This window comes from Pecten maximus, chromosome 16 (assembly GCF_902652985.1).
Source record: "Pecten maximus chromosome 16, xPecMax1.1, whole genome shotgun sequence".
NCBI lineage: Eukaryota > Metazoa > Mollusca > Bivalvia > Pectinida > Pectinidae > Pecten > Pecten maximus.
The window spans coordinates 34,461,123-34,484,107 of record NC_047030.1 but is presented as its reverse complement, the minus strand read 5'-3'; the positions used below and the strand labels follow the sequence as shown (position 1 = coordinate 34,484,107).

The 22,985-nt window shown below is 31.8% G+C and overlaps 1 protein-coding gene across 2 annotated transcripts in view; it reads right to left on the bottom strand.

Annotated features, from left to right (window-relative positions):
• Positions 1-1,985: 1,985 nt before the first annotated feature.
• Positions 1,986-22,985, bottom strand: part of LOC117314685 (uncharacterized protein C01G6.5-like) — a 31,609-nt gene continuing 10,609 nt past the window's right edge. Inside the window, exons 3-9 of one of the 2 annotated variants that reach the window (XM_033868771.1) lie at positions 21,484-21,600; positions 20,055-20,935; positions 18,887-19,017; positions 15,516-15,584; positions 12,566-12,667; positions 11,533-11,756; positions 1,986-11,159 (exon numbers count right to left, since the gene is read on the bottom strand). In XM_033868771.1, coding sequence (XP_033724662.1) covers positions 11,055-11,159; positions 11,533-11,756; positions 12,566-12,667; positions 15,516-15,584; positions 18,887-19,017; positions 20,055-20,935; positions 21,484-21,600 — 1,629 coding nt within the window. In that variant the 3' untranslated portion in view covers positions 1,986-11,054. The remainder of the gene's footprint in view (positions 11,160-11,532; positions 11,757-12,565; positions 12,668-15,515; positions 15,585-18,886; positions 19,018-20,054; positions 20,936-21,483; positions 21,601-22,985) is intronic. The other variant, XM_033868772.1, reaches the window with a different exon arrangement.

Below are 22,985 nucleotides of genomic sequence, written 5' to 3'. Positions count from 1 at the left end.
TTTTAAAGTAAATTGTTTGAAGTAATATTTTAAAAGGAAAGAAGCATTTCTGAAATGGAATGACAACAATATGTCAGATGATCGAGTGGCGAAGTGGGTAACTCACTCGACCATGGACTTAAAGTGTTTGGGGCTAACTGCCCGATCAATTTGTTGTGGGTATTTTTTATATTGAGATCATTGCGCGCTTCAACCTTGACCAACAAGAGCGAGTTCAGAAGTCAAAAGATTATTTGGCCAATCGTGAACACCCACTTCTGAAATTCCTTCAATTAAAGCATTTGGGTTTAGTCTTCGTATCATTCCCCAAACTTAAGGAATGTATTTGTGATGCTGCTTTATTTATTGATGATTTGAGAAGTTCAACATATTCCTCTTTGGTGGGTCAAGGATAATAATTCCGCATATTGTGAAATGTAAAGCTTTCTTCATTAAATAACCTACAAACCTATAATTAGTGCCATTTTCTTTTTTATAATCTTACAGAATATTTATTTCAAGATACTTATGGATTGCGTAGAAACATAGCAGAGAATGGGCAAGACGGGAATGTGCTGCATTAGACTCACTATCGGAGTTGATTAAATCCATCAGGTCCCATAATTCATAAAACAACAAGCAGCTTCAAATCCAAAATGAAAACAATATATGTCTGTATCTTGATCTCGAAGTCAAAACTGAAATAGGTTGTGCATGCACATAAGGCATCTAACAATTTGATCATCTCACTATCAAATCCCCTGCTTACAAAAAACAACTAGGCTTACTTGACAATCAGGGCAACCCTTCCTATACATTTCCCTCCGTTATTCTAAAGACGAAATACTGTCCGAATCATTCCTCAGTATGGAAATATTTCAAAATCCATGGTAGCGAGAAGGATGCTGATCTCCCTCGTTCGTATTGGATTCGTGAACATCCCAAGAATCCTTATAAACAACGTTTTAATGCTGGCTCGAGTAGTTGCATCGTTGGAGACCCACGGTTGACTGCACTTAAATGAAGTGTAGCGTAGTGCAATCAACCGTGGGTTTCCGACGATGAAGTAGTTGTTCAACTGAACCTTTATCCGAAGTTCTTACTAACATTACTATAAAGTCAGGGCTGCGGTTGTATTTAGGTGCTGTTTGCTCCAGATAGGGTATTAATGGAACGTGGTGACTTCAAAGAACTTCATATAAATCTTGAACATTCGCTCCTTAAAAATATGTTTTCTATCGAGGCATTTGACTTTTCGACTCTTTACACTACAATTCCCTATTCCAAAGCAAGCGAGCGCCTTTATTTTCATATCATTTGAATTTGTTTCCAAACAGGCCATAGACGATACAAGTACATGTATATAGCTGTGCATTTTGCTATACCTGCGACAATCGCCAAGATGAGATTGACCACGTCTTTGCTGTGTTTGACAGACAATTGACATATTCATGCGAATTCAATGTGCCCCTCGCCCGGCAATTTGTTTTTATAAGAGGATGACTTCATCAAAGAAGTTACCAAAATAGGTAAGACACTTTCGCAAATACCTTCGATACATTGATTTATCGATCGGATATACCTAGAAATAAAAACTCTCCCTACATTACCCGATTGGCTCTTTATATTTATGCACAAACAAATTGGCCAGCCTACAACCAAACTGTATTTTAAGACATTAGGAGTTCAATGTCCCTTTTGTCAATTTCCCATATATCTAGATAGTAGCATCCCTGCTTTACGTAGGAACCGTAAGGATCTGCATACACGATGCATACATATTAACATTTTGGTTTGGTTTGGTTTATTTTGTTTAACGTCCTATTAACAGCCAGGGTCATACCCCGAGAAAAACCACCGAACTACGGTCAGTACCTGGCAACTGCCCCACGTAGGTTTCGAACTCGCTACCCAGAGGTGGAGGGCTAGTGATAAAGTGTCGGGACACCTTAACCACTCGGCCACCGCGGCCCCATATATTAACAAAAGACAGATACAAATTTGGATAAAATATCATATTTAATTCTCAACTTGTCTGAATGAAAATTTATACAAAATTCAGTTTAGATTTATGATAATGATACGAGTATTACAATAGGCACACAGACTATACGACACTTCTATACGACACCAAGCAATAATTCTAACATTTTAACGCCAAACATCTATTTCGCATGCGGTTATATTTCTTTGAAATATCTTTATAACGAAATTAATTCCAACAACAAACATCGTTTCTAAATAACAGTGCTATATTTACTGAAAATGACTTCCTATAATAGATGAACTATCTTTCTTTATGTGAATGCGAGTAGATGTAATAAGATGTTTTTATTACGTAAACACACGGCATATTTCATGGACAATGATTTTGTGATGTTCTCATAGCGTTTAAGATGTTTTATTTGGTATAAATAAAGATACAAGGACAAATGTATTATTATTCTTAAAAAAATGATGAGTTTGTGACGTTTCTCATAGCTTTTTTATTTTATAAAGAAAGCATATTTCTAACATAAGTACATAGAATTTATTATGATAATGAGAATGATTGGGTTACATGTTTGCGGCGAAGGTGGGACTGTTCAATAAGGGTTCCCTCAAATACCATGTTTATGTCTGGTGAAGAAGTACATATCTTGGATATTTTCTTTTCTTTGCCAACATTTCAATGTTTTACATGAAATTTTATTCAGGGGATACACAAAGTGTGTTAAAGTGGAGCAACTCGCCTTTCCCTTAGGCGACAAACCTTCAAATCTCTAAACTGGATATGAGAGAAGTCAGCTCTACGACCACGTGGGTTTCTCTGGAGTAAGGTACACACGCGGTCTTCAATCCTTGTGAGTTGAATTAACTTGTTTTCGTAAAATAATGTTGATATTTCATAAGAAATAAACAATAAATCTATATTTTTTTGTATTGAAATTTTATGTATACAAACTTTAAGTTAGAATCAGATTGGCAACAATTCGCTGGGTTTTTATTTTTATTTCTCGTATTGTGACTTAGGTTTGTTTTGTGACATATTGGTCATTCAAATTAATTACAAGTGTATTTCAACAGTGTTCAAATTAAAACGCAGTAAATAGCACTGTTTTCTCTATCTGAATTGTATTTTTGTACGAAATTGGAGCCATGATATAACTATATGTATGGATTTATCAAAAAGAGTTGTTGATTGTGTTTATTTACGTAAACGATACCTCCCGATACTGTTTAGTTAATTTACTGGTGATTATTTCCATTTATTTTTGACTGGTTGATATTCTATTATTTGTGTTTAAGAGCAATTCATGTGGTCCAAATAATTGTTATGGCAGATATTTTTATCAAACTTATTATGTTTTTTGAACATTGACGATTTCACACATTCCGTAATGAGAAATACATACATATTAAAAGCATTTCCCATTTCAATTAATTTGACAAAATATACATTACATATTTGTGTCTGTTCTATATCAAATATTTGATAAATTATTAAAGTGATCATATTGATACAAATATTTACCGAATGAAATTATAGTTCCCTGTAAGCACATAATTAATATGAAACAGTTACATAAAACCACTGCCTAATAAATCCAAATTGATATAAAGCTTAAGTTTAAAAATCGTCAACCTGTCTGAATTTTATCAGCTAAGACCGACTGACGAAATTTTTGTGACGTTTAAGAATAGAAAATTAAAAATCATAACTGATAATAGTGAAACAAATGCTTGAACTTTTTGCAATAAGATATCTTTTTTTTAATCGTAGTGTTACTGGGTCCATTCATGGCAAAGATATTGTTGATATGGGGCCACAAAAGCAAGTATATATATATATATTTATATCTACGGTAGCAATATTCGTGTCGGCTTAAGTGTTAAAGAAGAGATATCTATTGCCAATAGTAAAACTTCTATCATCAGATTAAAAAATAATATATATCTATTTTTTCTAAACATGTCAATGAATGAAAACGCTATTAAAATATGATGTTAGGTCATTATATACAACATACAATATATACTAAAACTACATGATTTCCACACAATATAAAATCTGATTTGTTTACCAAAATGGAAACGTTAAACGTAACAGAAACGTAAAAGTATATGAACTTCAATAACAATACCTCGTGAATACACTAAAAACACCGATTCTAGTACATAATTGGTGTGAGTGCTATACAAGGATACAGAATTAATGATTATTTACATACCATGGCGAAAAACTACCACTTTACTTAAAAATATTGGATTTAACGTGCTAAAAACTACTGATGGAGATAGAATTTTCGATACAGGAAAAACACTACTTAACTATACAACATATCATAATTGCTTATATTTCAACATTTCATGTTTGTATTCTTACTTTCTTTGATTATTAATGTTGTTAAAATCTCCATTTGATGAAAATTTCAACTGATTTCTAAATAGTGATACATGTGTATATATATACTTAAATAAAACAAAAGAACATAAAATGTCTACGTGTAATATATATAACTTACATGCATTCTTTAAATAGAATGAAATCACTCCACTTGTCATAATCGGGTAGGGGAATATATCCTCATGAGATCAGTACATGCAATTACGTGTATAGTGAAATAAACAACATTTTAGTCGCTTAATAACTAAAATTAGACCTACGTTGCTAGAGAATATTTACCGTAAGAAACAATACGACAGGCCAGTTTAACACAGTTTCCGTATTTTTGGATAGTTACAGTAATGGCTACTTTTTTCGATTAGTTCTAATTTTCAAGTCGTCTTTTTAAGCAGTTTAACAAACTTTGACACTATTATTCTTTCCTGGAAAGGAAACTATGAAACAAGTTATCTTGTTGATTTTATTTTAACTGTTAAAATTTTGCGCGGTTTTTCACCAGATAAAATCCCGAAAAGTAAATCCCTTTTAAAAGTAACAAGTTTGACAGTGTACGTTCACTAATCTTTATCAGGGATGTAATGATAGCTACCTAGTACACAGCCTTAACTTTAATCGAGATTTCAACGGAAGTTACACTTATATAACTACATGAACATATAATCCGCGCCATTGTAGATGTCAGTGTGTATGTCATGGTTTTTATCTTTTGCCATTTTTAAAAGATTAAACAAATATTCACCAAATTTCATAATATGTTAAAGAAATATTCACCAAATTTAATATGTTTAAGAAATATTCACCAAATTTATTAATATGTTAAACAAATATTACCAAACTTAATAATAGGTTAAACGAACATTCACCAAATTTAATAATATGTTAAAGAAATATATTCACCAAATTTAATAATATGTTTAAGAAATATTCACCAAATTTAATAATTAACCTAACAAATATTCACCAAATTTAATAATATTTAACAAATATTCCCCAAATTTCATAATGAATTACAATTTGCTGCAATCTTAATTTCATATTTACCTGAATGCATTTTAAATGTAACAAAGGTAACATCAGTCTGCCATGCTGCATAACTTAGACAATAGTTTCAAATATTTTTTCGATTTCGATTGTAATTACGTCCCTTATGAGCAAAAGGAAGGGACACTATATTACACATTTCCTACAAATTTGCATGTACATACAAAATCATAATATACTGACCATATCTTGTTTTAATCATTTTTTTCAAGCGAGATTGTCAAGTTGTTCTCAGAAGAAATCTTCAGTGTATCCAAATCAAACATTGTCGACTCTTAACAACTGTTAAGAAATACATTCCGTAAGTGATATCTACGAAAAACGATATTTTAATTTTGATTGATTTGTGTTGTCAACGACAATACAGGACACAACAGCTCTATACTTAACCTTGATGAAAACTTCAGGTAAGATATTAAAAATTTATTAACGTGCATATGAAAAATAACGGGATCTAAAATGAAATAAACCAGATCCAGTTCAAATCAGTTTTTGATTCAAAGAATAATTCTAACATTTTCTTTCACTCGTTCAAAAGGTGTAAACAAGAGGCTACGATTAAAATAACAGTACACATAATATAAAAGTTGATAAAACGCCATTTATTTGTTTTCATGCTGTAAAAACGTCATAGCTCTACTTCTCATCTTTTTCATGTTTGAACTTTTCTATCATGTGTTTACATAAAATCTTCACTGGTAATTTTCTTGACTTTTAATTCATAATAAGAGTCCTAAATCATTTATTAATTTCATTTTGGTATTCAAACAATTCTTTTCTTGGAGTTTATTATAATTATATACCATAACAAATTTGGGAAATTAACACGAACTTCTGAGGAATAGACATCTCACTTGAACGAGTGAAGCATTTGATCGTCAAAGTTTCGCTGGGAATCCTACTGAAATTTACATGTAGTATTGTCGGTGAAAACAGTTTGTTAATCATTGGCACAGGACATGTGGGAAGAAAATGAATATTTAAACATTCAAAATACTTCATATACTCCTCCCCAAATTATTAAACTTTAGCTGGAAGGATTACATAAAAAAGGGATTATAAGAGAGGAAGAAAATATTAATTCTAATTGGGCACAGAAATGTAGGATGTCACAATAAATGAGTACGCAAATGAATGATGTTCCACACACGAAACAAATGCATATTAAAGACCATGGCATAGTTTAAGTATGTTGTGTTAGATTTTTGAGACAAACATCCTGAAACTTAAATATCCTGGGACAAACACATATACGACTTCAAAAGTATTTTAATTAAAACAAAACAAATAGCTCGCAACAATAGTGTAATACACCAAACATCGAATGATGTCATCGTCACAACGGTGTAATACACCAAACATCGGGTGATGTTATCGTCACAACGGTGTAATACACCAAACATTGAATGATGTCATTGTCACAACAGTGTGATACACCAAACATCGAATGATGTTATCGTCACAACGGTATAATACACGAAACATCAAATGATGTCATTGTCACAACGGTGTGATACACCAAACATTGAATGATGTCATCGTCACAACAGTGTGATACACCAAACATCGAATGATGTCATTGTCACAACGGTGTAATACACCAAACATCGAATGATGTCATTGTCACAACGGTGTGATACACCAAACATTGAATGATGTTATCATCACAACGGTGTAATACACCAAACATTGAATGATGTCATTGTCACAATGGTGTAATACACCAAACATCGAATGATGTCATCGTCACAACGGTGTAATACACCAAACATTGAATGATGTTATCGTCACAATGGTGTAATACACCAAACATCGAATGATGTTATCGTCACAACGGTGTAATACACCAAACATTGAATGATGTTATCGTCACAATGGTGTAATACACCAAACATCGAATGGAGTTATCGTCACAATGTCCTTTGTCAACATGCTACTACCCCAGGTGCATGCAGTAGCCAAAATCGTGCGAGTACAAATGAGTTAATCCTCATTAATGTTAACTAAAATTTTAGCTGATTTACGTCGAATGGTTGTTTACATATTCTGTTGAATGCGTAGATAGCAGTACCAGGTTTTCTCTTACCCTGGACAGGGATATCCGGAGTTTTACCGGAGTGAGATTTTCTTATCTCACCCTAGGGAAAAGACAAACTACACATGCTCTTTAAAGGGGTGAACTATTCTATTAATCTATCTACTTTTCTCTTCAAGACATTCCAAGACTGTCCTTGTTCAGATCTATGTATAAAATAAATCTTGAAATTCGCAAATCATAATTTTCGTTTTCAAACAACTTTGTATACACTTTTATGACGACATGATACTTTTTTAACAATAAAGGAGTTAAATGTTATTGAAAACACAACAGAAAGTACATATTCACAGAACATATCGATACAAACGACAACTTACCTGATTTTTCCTGCAATAAGCCCAAGGAGCTAACACAAACTGCAGGACGATGAAGTAAAATTTGTCAGTGTATTTACTGAACTGCCATAGAAATTCCTCAGCTCATTATAACTATGCATAGTCTAAACGCCGAACAAGTACACCCAGTTTTTTGCAATAGAATATTTTATGTTCTGAAGGTTTACGGATGGAAAGATTTGAAATCATAATTGAGATTACTTACTTTCAGTTCGAATTCACCAAGGAAAGGCAAACATAAATATTTATGAAGATGTATTTGTGAATTAACACTATTTCTAATAGACTTGGTAACATCAGGAACAGTGTGTCCCCCTCATACCATAAATGCAAAAAAAAGTACCGCTGGGCAGAACCATTAATCTACCCATCCGAAACAAAAGTGACATATTCTTGTACCAAAAGGCATTGAAATATCAAAATAAGAATTGCTAAAATAACATTATCAAAATACTGCTAAGAAATCTAAAATAAGTAAAAAAGTATTAATCAAATGTCCTTGAATCAAGTTTCAAAAAAAAAAAATCATAAAAAATAGAGACTATCTCATGATAAAATCTAAAAATATAAAGGTCAAAAACTCCTATAATCATAGAAATAAAATGTATAATTAGCTTATTTTCCCTATTTATTGGCCCTTAATATTAAAAAACAGCACTGCTCTTAGAAACTTACATTTATCCTTATCTTCTAAAAATTTTAAGTTTAAGGTCATTTGAATGAACTAGCAAGTGAAATATATGCTGTCTAATCCATAAATAATTCTTAGCAAAGGGTTATGAGATTTTAACCAGATATATTAATGATTTGGACATTTTGATATATCTTCTACAAAGAAAATATAGTATATAGTACTACATTTTTATGACAATTTACTTGCAGCTCTTCATCCGTTTTTAGTTCAACTTTTTTTAATTCTACGCTAAAGAATTTTTTAAACATATATTCAGTTAATATTCTAAACTATTGAAGTTATCTCTTTTGATAATTTGAACATATTAAAGTAGAAAAGTTATCTATATTGAAGGAAATCAGCGCCGCCATAAAGATAGTTTACCATTGAGCATTTTATTTACTTGGACAACCTTATATAGCTGCTGCAGTGGCAAAACATCTTAGAGTTACTTCCCCTGTTACGATAAGTATCTTTCATTTTGCTGCAACGCAAAAATTATTCATCAATAAACACTTTGAAGGCCTTATTGTATCCAAGTCTATAATCTTATTCCTGTTACAGGATATTTTTTTTTCTTAATATGTCTATTATATGATATTTGCAATATTTGGCAATTTTTTTCCAAATTTGTCTTTAGCTTCCAAATACGCTGACATTCCAATTGTAACTTTGTGAAATGGATTTTTATGAAACAGTTTGACTGGAACATCTCATAACAATGGCAAAGATAATTAACTCTTTATATCTTATAAGTGTTAACGAACTGACTCATAATTACAGCAGCTGTATTGATTAAATTCAGCCACAGTAGCTGCCAGGACCATTTTTGTGACATAATAAAACAGAATATAATTTGGTAAAGCTATTTAACACTCGGTGACTATTTAAACAAATTGAAAAGACAAAAATTAAAATTCAATACAATATTTGAATACTACCATAAATTACATAGATACAGATTACAATGAACCATTTGTATACATGCATGTTGTATTTTGTTTGTGACATTTATTACAATATATATACTTAACAGTACACAATTTTAAAAAAACATGATAATTTTCAATAGGACACTCTAGAAGGAAATATTAAACAATTTAGAATTATTACAACATTTATATTCAAGAAAACAGCTTTGTTATTTTTTTTCACAATTGTCTCCCATCGAAATTGACAATTTATGAAATGTCCCATTTAACTTTATCATTACCGAAGCTTTCTTTGTAAGCTTTCCAGAATGCTGGTATTCAAAATGTTTTTACTTTTTTGCATTTATTTAAGTTTGAGTATAAATGAAAAATTAATATTGTTTTAGGTATAAATTCAAGTTTTAGATCATCCTCGAAATTCCAGGAGTTGTGTTCAATTACAATTTCTGCCGTCACAAAAATATTACAACTTACGAATTTTCTAACACTACTTATCAACAACCATGTGACCACTTTATGTGTAAAGCATGACCTTAATTGCTTATCATTGTTAGTTATTAACGGATACATAAAAATGCTGCTAAGATTAAAACATATCCTTGCTGTAGAAAAACAATTACTTGATGAATGATATCTGTGGATTTCAGCTATTTTTTACAATAATTTCATGTCGTTTACCCATAATGCATTAGTTCCATCACCTTACCACAATAACAAAATTACCCTTGTGTTTAGTATGTTGTTTTCTTACAGATAAAAGTACATTATATGTTCAACAAAAATATACTGCTTGCGTTTGTGACAAAGATTCGGTAAAATTGCTGGATATTATATCTTCCGAGAAATTATCAACATTTATATTTCATGAATTACGTATTCTTTCAATCAAGTATTTATTCATTCTTTCATTTTCTGCAATGATCAATATTACTCTGGCATTGTTTGATTATCTTCTTGAACTTTTAAACTGCTAAATCATGAAATATTTCAATAAATCTCTGATTCACTGAAAATGTCTGCTTAAACATTTTAAAATGTGTTGATGATGGATTCAACTGTTTCTGAATATCCTATAACTAGTCCATCAAATTCAAATTACTCCATCTACAATGAATGAAATATTGGGAATAAAATATCAGCAACATTTTTTTTTTTTTCATAAATAAATATAATTATGGCCATTTAATACCTTGAACATGACACAATCTTTGACAGACCAGCATGGTAACAATTTTTTCCCAACCAACAAACATCCATTTCTGAAAATATTGAAGTTTCTTCTGTTTTTCTATTCATTAATTTTTTTTTAAATCTGCATAATTCTGCTGGGTAGGTTTTGTGAGCAAATACTTTTGAAATGAAATCTAAATTGTTACAACCTCTCAATTTTTTTCAATAACCATCAACAAACTTAATAAAATTATTTTTGTATATGAACAACCTGAAAACCTGCTAATATAATATTCTGCTGTGACAATGACGATAGTGCAGGCGGTCATACGAAAGCAGAAATCCAGATAATTGCAGTCCAAAAGGCAAGTGATATTTTGAGCCTCATTCCGATCTGATTCTTTGGTCTGTTTGTTTTCAATGATTTTCTCCTCCAGTCCTATGAGCACCCACAGTTGAATTTGATGTCTGGATCGTTCACATGCTCGTATTTACAATTAACACACTGCGTATGAAACCACTTATCACAATAGTCACATTGTACCTGGAAACATAGAAGAGCGGAAAACAAATTTATATCATTATATTTAAATAATGGAAACAAAGAAGTAAAGCAAACTGCAGAAAACAAATTTTGAACATAACAAACAAACATCTCATACACACAAAATTTTAATTTCACTAAAATCAATCAAGAAACTTGTGGGGGTAAGACTTTCAGTTGCATTGAGCCCAAACCCTGAACTCACCTCATAATACATAAAAAAATTCTTTTTTTAAATTCAAAATTCCTTTTTATTGGTTAAACACGGAAAGGCTTTGATGACATAAACAAAAGCAAAAAGAAAGGTAATTACCACGATTCAATAAGAAAATAATCTACAAAATAATTTTTGAATTTTACCGCTAATACTTACCCAGGCTACAGTTTTATCACTGGGTCTCTTACAATCATCAGCGTCACATGTTTCGACCTCGTACCACTCGACTCCCTCCTCTAAATTCTCTTCCTGCTCCTCTTCTTCCTCCGGATCACTACTGTCACTACTGTGGCCCCGCCTCCTCCGGCCACGTACAGGTGTAGGCTTGGCCTTCTTACCCCGGCCCCGCCCAGATGTGGTAGCCACTGGTGCAGGAGGAGCTGAGGGTCAAAAAATTAAAATTGTATGCCAAAACTACAGAAATACTGTAAAGTATTATAATATGGAAATAAAAGAACATTCATAATTTGACAAAGTAGCTTTACAACAGATCTCAAATTTCTCTGTAGTTAAAATTAAACATGTCTTTTTGGTAGTTCTCTGGGGAAGAAACTGTTAGTGAGATGAAATACCAAGTAGCAAGAATATCAAGTCATCATAATTGATAGTAAAAAGGGGAGATAAATCCATCATAATTGATAGTAAAAAGGGGAGATAAATCCATCATAATTGATAGTAGAAAGGGGAGATAAATCCAAGTTTTATTTGTAAGTCCAGGGGGTTTTAAATATGGGTTAGTAGGTAGTGCTACCTTTTTTTATTTATTCAGTTCTGCAAACAGATTTTCAACCTTCAATACAAAAGCAAACCAGGATATAAACTGGAAATCATTATTTATTTTGTGATCTTAACACTAGGAAACACACATCCAAGCTTATTTGGGTTTGCGAGACGTTGTTCAAACTTGGAAAGCAACTTCCGAACTTAAATATCCAGAATTGTCAAGTCATTTAAAAAAAAATAATTTAAGTAGGCGCATTTTTTCTAGGTCGGGTAGGTTACACCAAACCAACTATACTTTTATTTTGGCCTAACAGATCAGATAAAAATCATTTTCTGTTAAGAATGAAATTTTAGTCCAGTTTCCACAATAAAACGAGAATTCACAGTCGAACCCAGCAAAAATTGACAATTTATATTGTATATAATCAATACGAAAATAGCAACTTGTATTTTCCTGTATAGCTACCTTTCCTTTTCTTGGCTGCAGATTTGGGTGGTGGCGGCGGTGGGATTACAGATTTTCTTTGTTGAATTTTCTTTTTCACAGTTTTCTTTTGTCTTTTTTTCCCTGACAAAACAATATGAAGAAAAAATAAGGAAAAGAACAAGAATAAAAAGCTAACACAAGCATGTAAGACTTAAATATGTTGATATAAAGAATGTAGCAACATGCAACACAGCGTGTTCTACGTACACCTTGAACAGACATGCAGGATTTGCTGTATTTTAAGGACACTTTTTATATGTATACAATATATATTGATATAGCAGGGCTATCAAACATGCAGCTTTCAACATAGAAATAATGATGTAATGTTTAAGTCACAATGTCCTCTTGTCAGTCCGAGTGTTCACAAGTGATGGGGAGGCTGAAAGATTGATATGTGTGACAAAAATTATAAGAGTACCTTTGAAAACTGAAATGTACTTTCATATCTAAAGCATGTAGAAGAAAATTTTACAAACCTATGTCGGTATTCTTTAAACCATTTTTACTGATATAACCCCCCCCCCCCCCCCCCCCCCCCCCCCCCTCATCCAAAATGGAATAAAAGTATTCTAAGATACTCATATTCATTTTTGCCTGAGATTTATTCACTTGTTTTGGAATGGGGCCTTTTTGTACCAATTTTAGAAAGATAATTAGCGAATTGTAGAAGGAAATTTTCAGGAGTAAAATGCATGTTTTGAGAAGTTGGCAAAGAAAGCACATTTAGTGCCGCCTTTTTAGTAAGACTATTAACAACCTAAGTCTAATCATGTCTAGAACTTTATCTTATGATACTACATAAATCATTCGTGTAATTGAGTCCTGCAATAAACTGAAAATAAAACAAAATTAGAGTGAAAATGTTGTTGTGAGCATGTGTATACCCTTCAGTGACAAACATTATGGTTAAGTAAACGGTGGTTAAAAACAAACTTGGGTTATGTTAAACAATATCAGAAATGCTGAATGTCTTGTCACACATATAAATATAAATATACATGTATATTAATATCAACTTCTGTTCAGGATTTTGTTTTTTAAATACAGTATAACTTTTCACTAAAAATCACTGTTCAAAAGGTTGTAAATCTTAAAATGATAGTAACTTTTTGTGATTTTGATTTTTCATTTTCTACAAAGAAAAACTGCTAAAGACAGATAGCAAACAATGTAGAAATGTGTAGGATTATGAGATGAGAATTTTTGTTTTATACGACACAACATGACACAGAAAAAAAACTTCTGAAAGGCAGCATGCATGTTAAGATGAACATTTCCAAAGTACAGATTCAGAATTGGAAAAGTGGTAACGAAGCAGGGTTAAAACTGCACGGTGTTATGCAAGAAATGAAATGAAATGAGATGAGATCAGGTGAAATGAGAATTTATTTTGCATTTTTCACATTTTATGCTGTGAAGGAATGACATAAAGCATTAAAACCCATGATTATGCCACAGCCAAAAAACAAATAACATTTTGATATAATCTACCCAAAAACTGACAAAATACAATTTGCTATAAATCTACACATAAACTAACACAAGCACGAACAACATTTACTAGCTATAAGTAATTTACAAAGAAATATTAGCAGTTAGCAGTTAAATAACATTCAATATTGAAGCAGATGATATTTGATATAAATTGATACACAAATAATTGAACAAGGGAGATAACTCAATTCTTGGATCATTTTCCCATATCTACAGTGTATAGGGAGAACACAAAAAATCTGTACAATGATTTTAGGCGTATTAGTTATTTATAAACATATTTTACATGTTAATTGTCTAAAAAGTTGCAGTAAAAACAAATTCTTTTATTTTTACATATGTTTGTTGCTGGAGTTCAGGAAAACCCTTGTACACCCTGTAAATACCCAGGTAACCTGATGTTAAAACCCTGTAACCCGAATTTATTCTACTACTATCCAATTTACATTTTATCTTTTTTATCAAGGAAATTTCAGATTTCAGAAAATCTAGTATACAAGATCTTCGCCTTTTCATCTTTCTGAAGGGAATTTTAAAGAGTTCTTACATACATGTACATGTACTTTTGAGGCTGAAACTCAAACCTTTTTATCTGGAATAATTATAATTTTTGTTTCATATAATGATTTAATAATGAGATATAAAGAGGTTATAAGATAATTATAAGTGGTTGTTGTAAATATTATTTCCTTTAATATAGTTACATGTAGTTATTTTTCAAAAGTTTCAAAAACAAAACTTTTAGTATTCAAACCAAATAAGTTTCAAATCAAGGTTCAAACTTGTATATACATTTATATATGCTCATGGCTAATTACGTTTTTTGAAATTTGAAATAATTTATTTTGAAATATTTGGAAGTATGCCCAATCAAAGTTGTATTCTTTCTGACCTCAAAATTTATGAATTCCTTAAATAACGGAGGAAAAAATTCTAATCGAGTTGGAACTCGGATTGAATCCAGAGTCCAAGACTAATTGCAGAGCATTTCTTTATTTATTTTTTTATATATATGAATATAATTTAATTTTGTATGAAACACGTATTTTCATTGGCTGAAATAATTTTGTTATACCTCCATAACAAAATGTTTGACGTTGCGAAATGTAACGTCATTTTTGATTGGCTGATGACGTTGCGTAATAATTTATCACAGAAAAGAGTTCGCCAAAGAAAGTGAAATATCTTGGTGTGTATAAGACGAAATTAAATTATAAGAATTAACATTAATTATTTTTTCTGTTATACAGTCATAACTATGAAATAACAATATAAGGTTAAATTACAACATAAGTGTGCTGAATCGCTGATTGAGCCTTTAAAAGCTCCCACTGAGCTTCCAACTGAGCCTTAAGCTCCCACTGAGCTTACACCTGAGCCTATAATATAAGCTCCCACGGACCTTCAATGTTCATGTAGAGCCTGAACATACCTGTGGCTGGCCTGGTAGCTATCTTGCCTATCTTGTGGATGATGGCTTTTAGGCGTGTATTGGTTTCATCTGAGGCAAAACAGAGAGATACAACGTCTGGTAGAGTAGGGATGTACAATTTCACATCTAGAACACTTCAGCCTTAAGGTCAGAATCTAAAATGTTCTACAAAGCCTGATTTTCAGAATGTGTTTACATAGTAATGTCATGTAAATTTGAACTAGGGAAATGTGATCTAATTTCGATCTTGGCACCCACCATTCCGTCAAGATGACTTTCCTTAATCCTATTTGGTTTTTAGTTTGTTCTCTATGTTCCTCCTAGCCGTTTCCTCTTAATTTTCTGTTCTACTGACATGTGGTATATACAGTATATGACATGCAAAGAATGATCTATAATAGAAAGATCAGAAATAGTGATAACAAACTTCAGCTGACAAAATCCAAGATGGCTGCCTGATCATGACCGCCATCTTTTTTTCTCTTCTAAATGAACAGATAAAACTTGAGATGAACCACTGAGTAAAACCTGAGAAAGACCAACAAACTACTTCTGAGAAAGAGTAATATTAAAACTGTCAAAATCCAAGATGGCTGTCTGATCATGACGGCCATCTTTATTTTGTTTATTTTTTCTTCTAATTGAAAAAGTAGAACTTGAGAGAAACCACTTAGCAAAACCTGAGAGAGACCAACACACTACTTCTGAAAAAGAGCGATAGAAAAACCTTTCCAACTGTCAAAATCCAAGATGGCTGCCTTTGGACCATCTTGTGTCTTTACCATCTCAAAATTAATCATGCGCAACTAAGGGCTGAGAACAACCTACATGTAGAATTTGAGAAAGATCCTTCCAGTATTTCTGGATGACGGACATTGGTGAAGCGATAGACGGCAGATGGATGACAATTTGAATAGATCTGATATCAGGCAAATGGAGGAAAAAAATACCACCAACATTGATATATAAAGATTCTACTGACATCGGCTTACGGAATTGTACACCTGCTGGCAAAGAGGCCGATATCGTCTTCACAAAATCTCTTAAGAATGAAATAGATAAGCTTTTCTACTTCTAATAGTGAAAAAATAAGCATGTATACAACCCCATCACATCGAAAAATGAAGTAGAATTATAAAAAAAAAAAAATTAGTGAGACTAGATTTCAATGATGGATGACATAGCTTGTACATCTCTGTATTGAATGAGTGAATATGCAGCCTGGTTAAGGACGGGCTGCAGTGCCATGAGTTAGAAATTATAAATGATTCAAAATCAGAGAAAATAACCAGCGGTTTCAAAACAGCATTTTTCAATTATTTTAACCTGCACAATTGAATGTGCACAGTAAGAATTGGTGATAGCAAGAGGTCCGAGATACTGTTATGAAAGCGTAATTCAGGAATATACCTCTCCAAGAGGTACCACACGGTACTTATGGACCCTACAAGATACTTATGAACCTGGCCCCCAATATGATACTTACGGACCCCTACAAGATACTTATGAACCCCTACAAGATACTTATAGACCTGGCCCCCAATATGATACTTACGGACCCCTACAAGATACTTATGAACCCCTACAAGATACTTATGAACCCCTTCAAGACACTTATAGACCTGGCCCCCCACAAGATACTTATGGATCCCCTAGTGTACTGTTACATTTGTATTTGATATCTAAAGGGAGACAACCTCAAAATAACTGGTAGACCAATATTATGTAGATGAAAGGATGATGGCAAGGAAGTTTGAAATTTTCAGCTCTCCTGAAGATTAAGGAGACGATATCTTAGATGGCAAGTAAATAGAAGATTTTCAGCTCTCCTACTTGTCTGTGATTATAGAACCCAGTGATCCGGGAGAGTGAAATGATGATCACGAAAACAAATTAGAAAGAAGACAGTTTTCATATATTTGTTAATTACACAGCAGATGGAAAATAGTCAAACATGAAAAAAAGTGATACAACTCTGAAAACAATGTAAATTTTAATAAACATTTGTGGAAAATAATAATGATAAAAAAAATATCATTGCATTGATAATCCTAGCTTAGAAAGACTAGCAGCTCTTCAAACATGAAAGTCCACCAAATAGTTAAAAAAAAAAAAATATAATACAGTGTAATGAAGTGATTTTGATACAAAAACAAGATAAATAATAAAAGAAAATGCCGATATATACAGGCTCCTGTGTCAAATCCATCACCGGACATGTCATCCTGTTGCAAGATGTCACTGTAGATAGATCTAAATCGTAGGAAGTTTTCTGTACTAATAGCTTTTACAACATGTAGTCTTTCAATAGGTGTTGTATTTTTTGTCTAAAATTCACCAATTTTTTGATGTCTCAGAATCTAATCAATTACATAATTTGAATTACATACTAATACTGTGTGTTTTGATTTTTAATTCTATAAGTAATTTTTTTAAAAAAAAAATTTTTTTTCCTTGTGAATATGTAGTTTTTAAGTCAAAAATGTATTAAAAAATAACCAAACCCTAAATAACAGCCGAGCCCAGTATATAATACAGTATAACTTACCTAATACACATCCCTGTCTAGTGAGAACAACATTTTACAGTCCAAGCAATATTTTTCTTAAATAATTATATAATATAAGTATGCGTACAAGCTATGCCAAATGGTTACCCTCTAAATTGGACTTCATTTATACTGTTAAGATGAGACCATTATCACAAAAGCATTTTTCTAATAAATTTTTTTTTTCAAAATTACACAATATTCTGGTTTAAACGAAGCTAGTTTACACAAGTTGTGCTTAATTGTGTTAATTTGAAGCAAAGGAAGCAGGAATTAAAAAAAAAATGTCCAAATAACCGAGTGTATTTTCTAAATATCCGAAGTGTGTACATGGTTTGCCATAATTAATTAGTACTACGTGTTTTATACGAGAAATACGACTGAAATAGAACAGAAAAATTATTCTGTTTAAAAAGTCCAAAACAAATTCTTCCAAGCCAGAATTACATGTACCCTGGAAAATCTACACATAGAGTGCATTGGATTACTAACCTTGAAGAAGTGAAAACAATATACAGTATATACCTAGTATATATACATACATTACTACCAACTAATGTGCTTCATCAATCTTCATAGATTTGTGTTTAAAAAAAAAAAAAAAAAAAAAGATTTGTGTTTTAAATCACAATTGTTCATGTAAAATACCTGTAACAGTTTTTACAATACAATGTACCTTGGAATTTGGAGAGAAAAAAAACTCATTAGAAACCTGGAAGGTATACCCTAGCTGATCCAGGTGTGTCATATATACTCCCTGTACAGGTGTGTCATATTCTATGTACAGGTGTGTCATATTCTCTGTACAGGTGAAAATCTTTACCTTCGCTACTTTCTTCACTGGCGAACAGGTAAGGGTCTCTATGGCTCTCAGCCTTGTCCTCGTTCATCATCGAATCGTGGCTACTGCCTCCATTGAGTGACGGAAGGTCATCATTATCATTGAAGTCAGAGCTACAAGATACATCACAGACATGTATATTTTAATGTGTATAAAAGCTGAACTTATCTATATTATGGAATATGAAATATCTGATGTGAACACAGGTATCAGTCGATTGTTTTGCTTGATGGGATTATCATTTTGAGAAAGAGTGTGTAGTAGCTGGTGGCTACCTCAAAGAGCACAGAAGGACCACCATTGCATATATACATTCTGGAGCATTTGCGATAAAGTCTTACCCAAGGGACACAACCACAACATGTACAGGAGGGTTTATGCTCTTAGCTTCGGTAAGAATCACAAACCACCTGAGTATGATTGAACAATCACCATCAGCTTCCGTAAGAATCACAAACCACCCTGAGTATGGATTGAACAATCACCAGACATTTATATGTATTATTCAAAAAAATATGTGTCGATACATCCTTTTTAAAACAATAATATCTTTAACCAGTGTTTTTTCTGTATTTTTTTTGGAAAATCCAATTGACCAAATAAGGAAAATTTTACATGTGTCATGCTTACTAGTTTTATAATGTTGTGTTAATTATAACTGTATACATGATAGCACACACCAATTTCGACAATTGACCGACTTTTCTGAAGTATTTTGTGTAATATTTTCCATTATATATTTTGACATCTTTCAAAAGTTTTAATTTTGAACACAATTGGGAATTTTTAATTATATCTTTTGGGTAAAAATAAGGCTAATATATGCATTGAAAATGGAGTCATTTTGAGGAACCATGTTATATATATATATAGACAGGAAAAACACCGATACCAATATTCAGACAGATTTAAGAAATTATTATCTCAACCAACACAAAAGTATACAAAACATATGCTTTGAATTTGAAATTGATATGCCTTTAACTGATTTCGACTCTCTAAACTAATATACCTTTTACTATTTCGTTTAAACATATTCCAACCCTGTAATTAAACTAATATACTTTTACTATTTCGTTTAAACATATTCCAACCCTGTAATTAAACTAATATACCTTTTACTATTTCGTTTTAACATCTTCGACTATACCTTTTACTATTTCGTTTTAACATCTTCCGACTCTGTCTCCCGCGTCTAGATGGCATGGCAAGTTTCATTCTTTTTGTTTTTGCTCCTTTTTTCGGCACTGGAGCCTTTCTCTTCATCGGAACAGGACTTGGAAGCTGTTCGATTTCCTTTTCTTCTGTGTCCTTCTCTTCTTCGCTGCTGTCGTTTCGTTTTTCACTCTCATCTTTCATTTCTGTATCACTTTCATTATCACTGGAGTTATGACTATGGTATTTATTAACCTCACTGTCATGGTTCGATACTTCATCGTCAGAATCATCACCAGAATCCGAATCCGAATGTTCACTATTGTCACTATTATTGTCTACTTTTCTCAAAGACTGGCTAGATTGTTCTGAAACATTGTCATCGTTATCATCATTTTCATCGCTTTCGTCCTTGTCGCTGTTCGGCTCAGACATAATAATTGTAGAATTATCTTGACGGTTTTGTGAAATAGAAAAATTTGGTGTACTACTTTCTGCTGCATGGTCGGCTGTTTGTGAATTTGGAGATTTAGATGAAGACCTGACTGATGAAGATGAACTTGATGATGACGATGATGAACTTGATGAAGCTGACGATGAAGATGACGATGATGAGGATGAGGAACATGAATCATTGTCCTGAGATACACTTTCAACAGTTTTAATACGAGACGAGGAAGTCTTGTCTGAATCACTTTCAGTTTTTGAATTTGAATTATTTTTAGACCATCCTTCTTTGAAGGTTTCCATGTCTACTGCATTGTCCCGCGCACAAAGCCTTTTCTGTTTCTCAGAATCACTTGACGTGCTGCTTTCTTGTTCACGCTTGACTCCATTGTTGATAAGTCTTTCATTACTTCGGTAAACTTTTTCAAACTGTTAAAAAATATATCATACATATATATATATACGTAAACGATAATGTATTAATGAAATTTTCATCATTAATATCCACATGTAAAATTTACAATACTGATGGAAAATTATCTATTTTTTCTGATTTCAAATTAGCTTAATTCCTAATTATTTGTATACATATATATATCGTGTACAGGTATATATGCATATGTATTTTCAATAACCATTATATACCATGCATATTGCCTTTAGCTAGATTTCATTTTACAACAACAGCGAAACAATTATTTAAACTTGTAATATCTAAATCTCGTGTTGGCTCGGATGGAAGCACGCAAGGGGTCTTACTGTGGGAAGAAACCGGATTTCTGGGGAAACTCGTACACAGGTAGGTGGCCCAATATCTTATCACTGCGATTCAACTCTGTGAACCAAGATGAAGGGCAAGAGTGCCCTACCTGACCACATTTTCATCTTTAAAGACTTAATAAGTATGGAAAAGGATTCAAAGATTTATTTAATTCTAAGCACTTTTTCTTTTTTAAAGCAGAGACGGATGGCCTTACTATAAATTGGAATTCTGAGTGCGGCTGCCTTGAATGTTGGCCGGGTGCCAATTTGTATCCATTCGTGTGACCAAACGTTATCTTGTCCCCTTCCTCAAGTTCGCAGGAACTCTGCATCTGTTACAATAAAGAATGTATTATATCTTATATCATAGTTATACATTAATCGACCAATGGCCCAGATTCCATAATGTTATTGGAGCAAATGTTGCACTTCGAATAATTACATGTCCATCAAAAAGAGCAACTATAAGTAATCCAAGTATGTAGTAAAAGTATAGTTTTCTGTTATTTGAAATTTCACACACACAATCTCCACACGGAAATTTTTGACAATGTTGACAATTTTGATCCAAAAAAAACAAATAGACTATATATGTACATGTATGTGGATAGTATTACAAATAATGAGGTGAATTGGTAGCCTGTTGGATTCATTTAAAAATTATAGTTAAGTTATGCAAAATTTGGTTTTTGATTAAAGAACTTTGTCAATTCCCGGCCCCCTCCCCCTAAAAAAACAAAAACAAAACATGAATGTATTTTATGAAATTTGAACGGGCAGCTGATGATCCACCCATTAGATTATAAACTGACATATTACATTATAAATTGACATGTTACATTATAAACTGACATATTACATTATAAATTGACATATTACATTATAAATTGGCATTTGACATTATAAATTGACATATTACATTATAAATTGACATATTACATTATAAACTGACATATTACATTATAAATTGACATATTACATTATAAATTGACATTTGACATTATAAACTGACATATTACATTATAAATTGACATTTGACATTATAAATTGACATATTACACTATAAATTGACATATTACACTATAAATTGACATTTGACATTATAAATTGACATATTACACTATAAATTGACATTTGACATTATAAATTGACATATTACATTATAAACTGACATATTACATTATAAATTGACATTTGACATTATAAATTGACATATTACACTATAAATTGACATATTACACTATAAATTGACATTTGACATTATAAATTGACATATTACACTATAAATTGACATTTGACATTATAAATTGACATATTACATTATAAATTGACATATTACATTATAAACTGACATATTACATTATAAATTGACATTTGACATTATAAATTGACATATTACATTATAAATTGACATATTACATTATAAACTGACATATTACATTATAAATTGACATATTACATTATAAATTGACATAGACATTATAAATTGACATAGACATTATAAATTGACATAGACATTATAAATTGACATATTGACATCAGATTATAAATTGACATTTGACATTATAAATTTACATAAGATTATAAATTGACATCAGATTATAAATTGACATCAGATTATAAACTGACTATGACTTGTAAAATAATATCAAACTAAATATATCCATCTTTGATTTGCAAACAATGCCTCCCCATCTCATCACCTATACAGCTAACT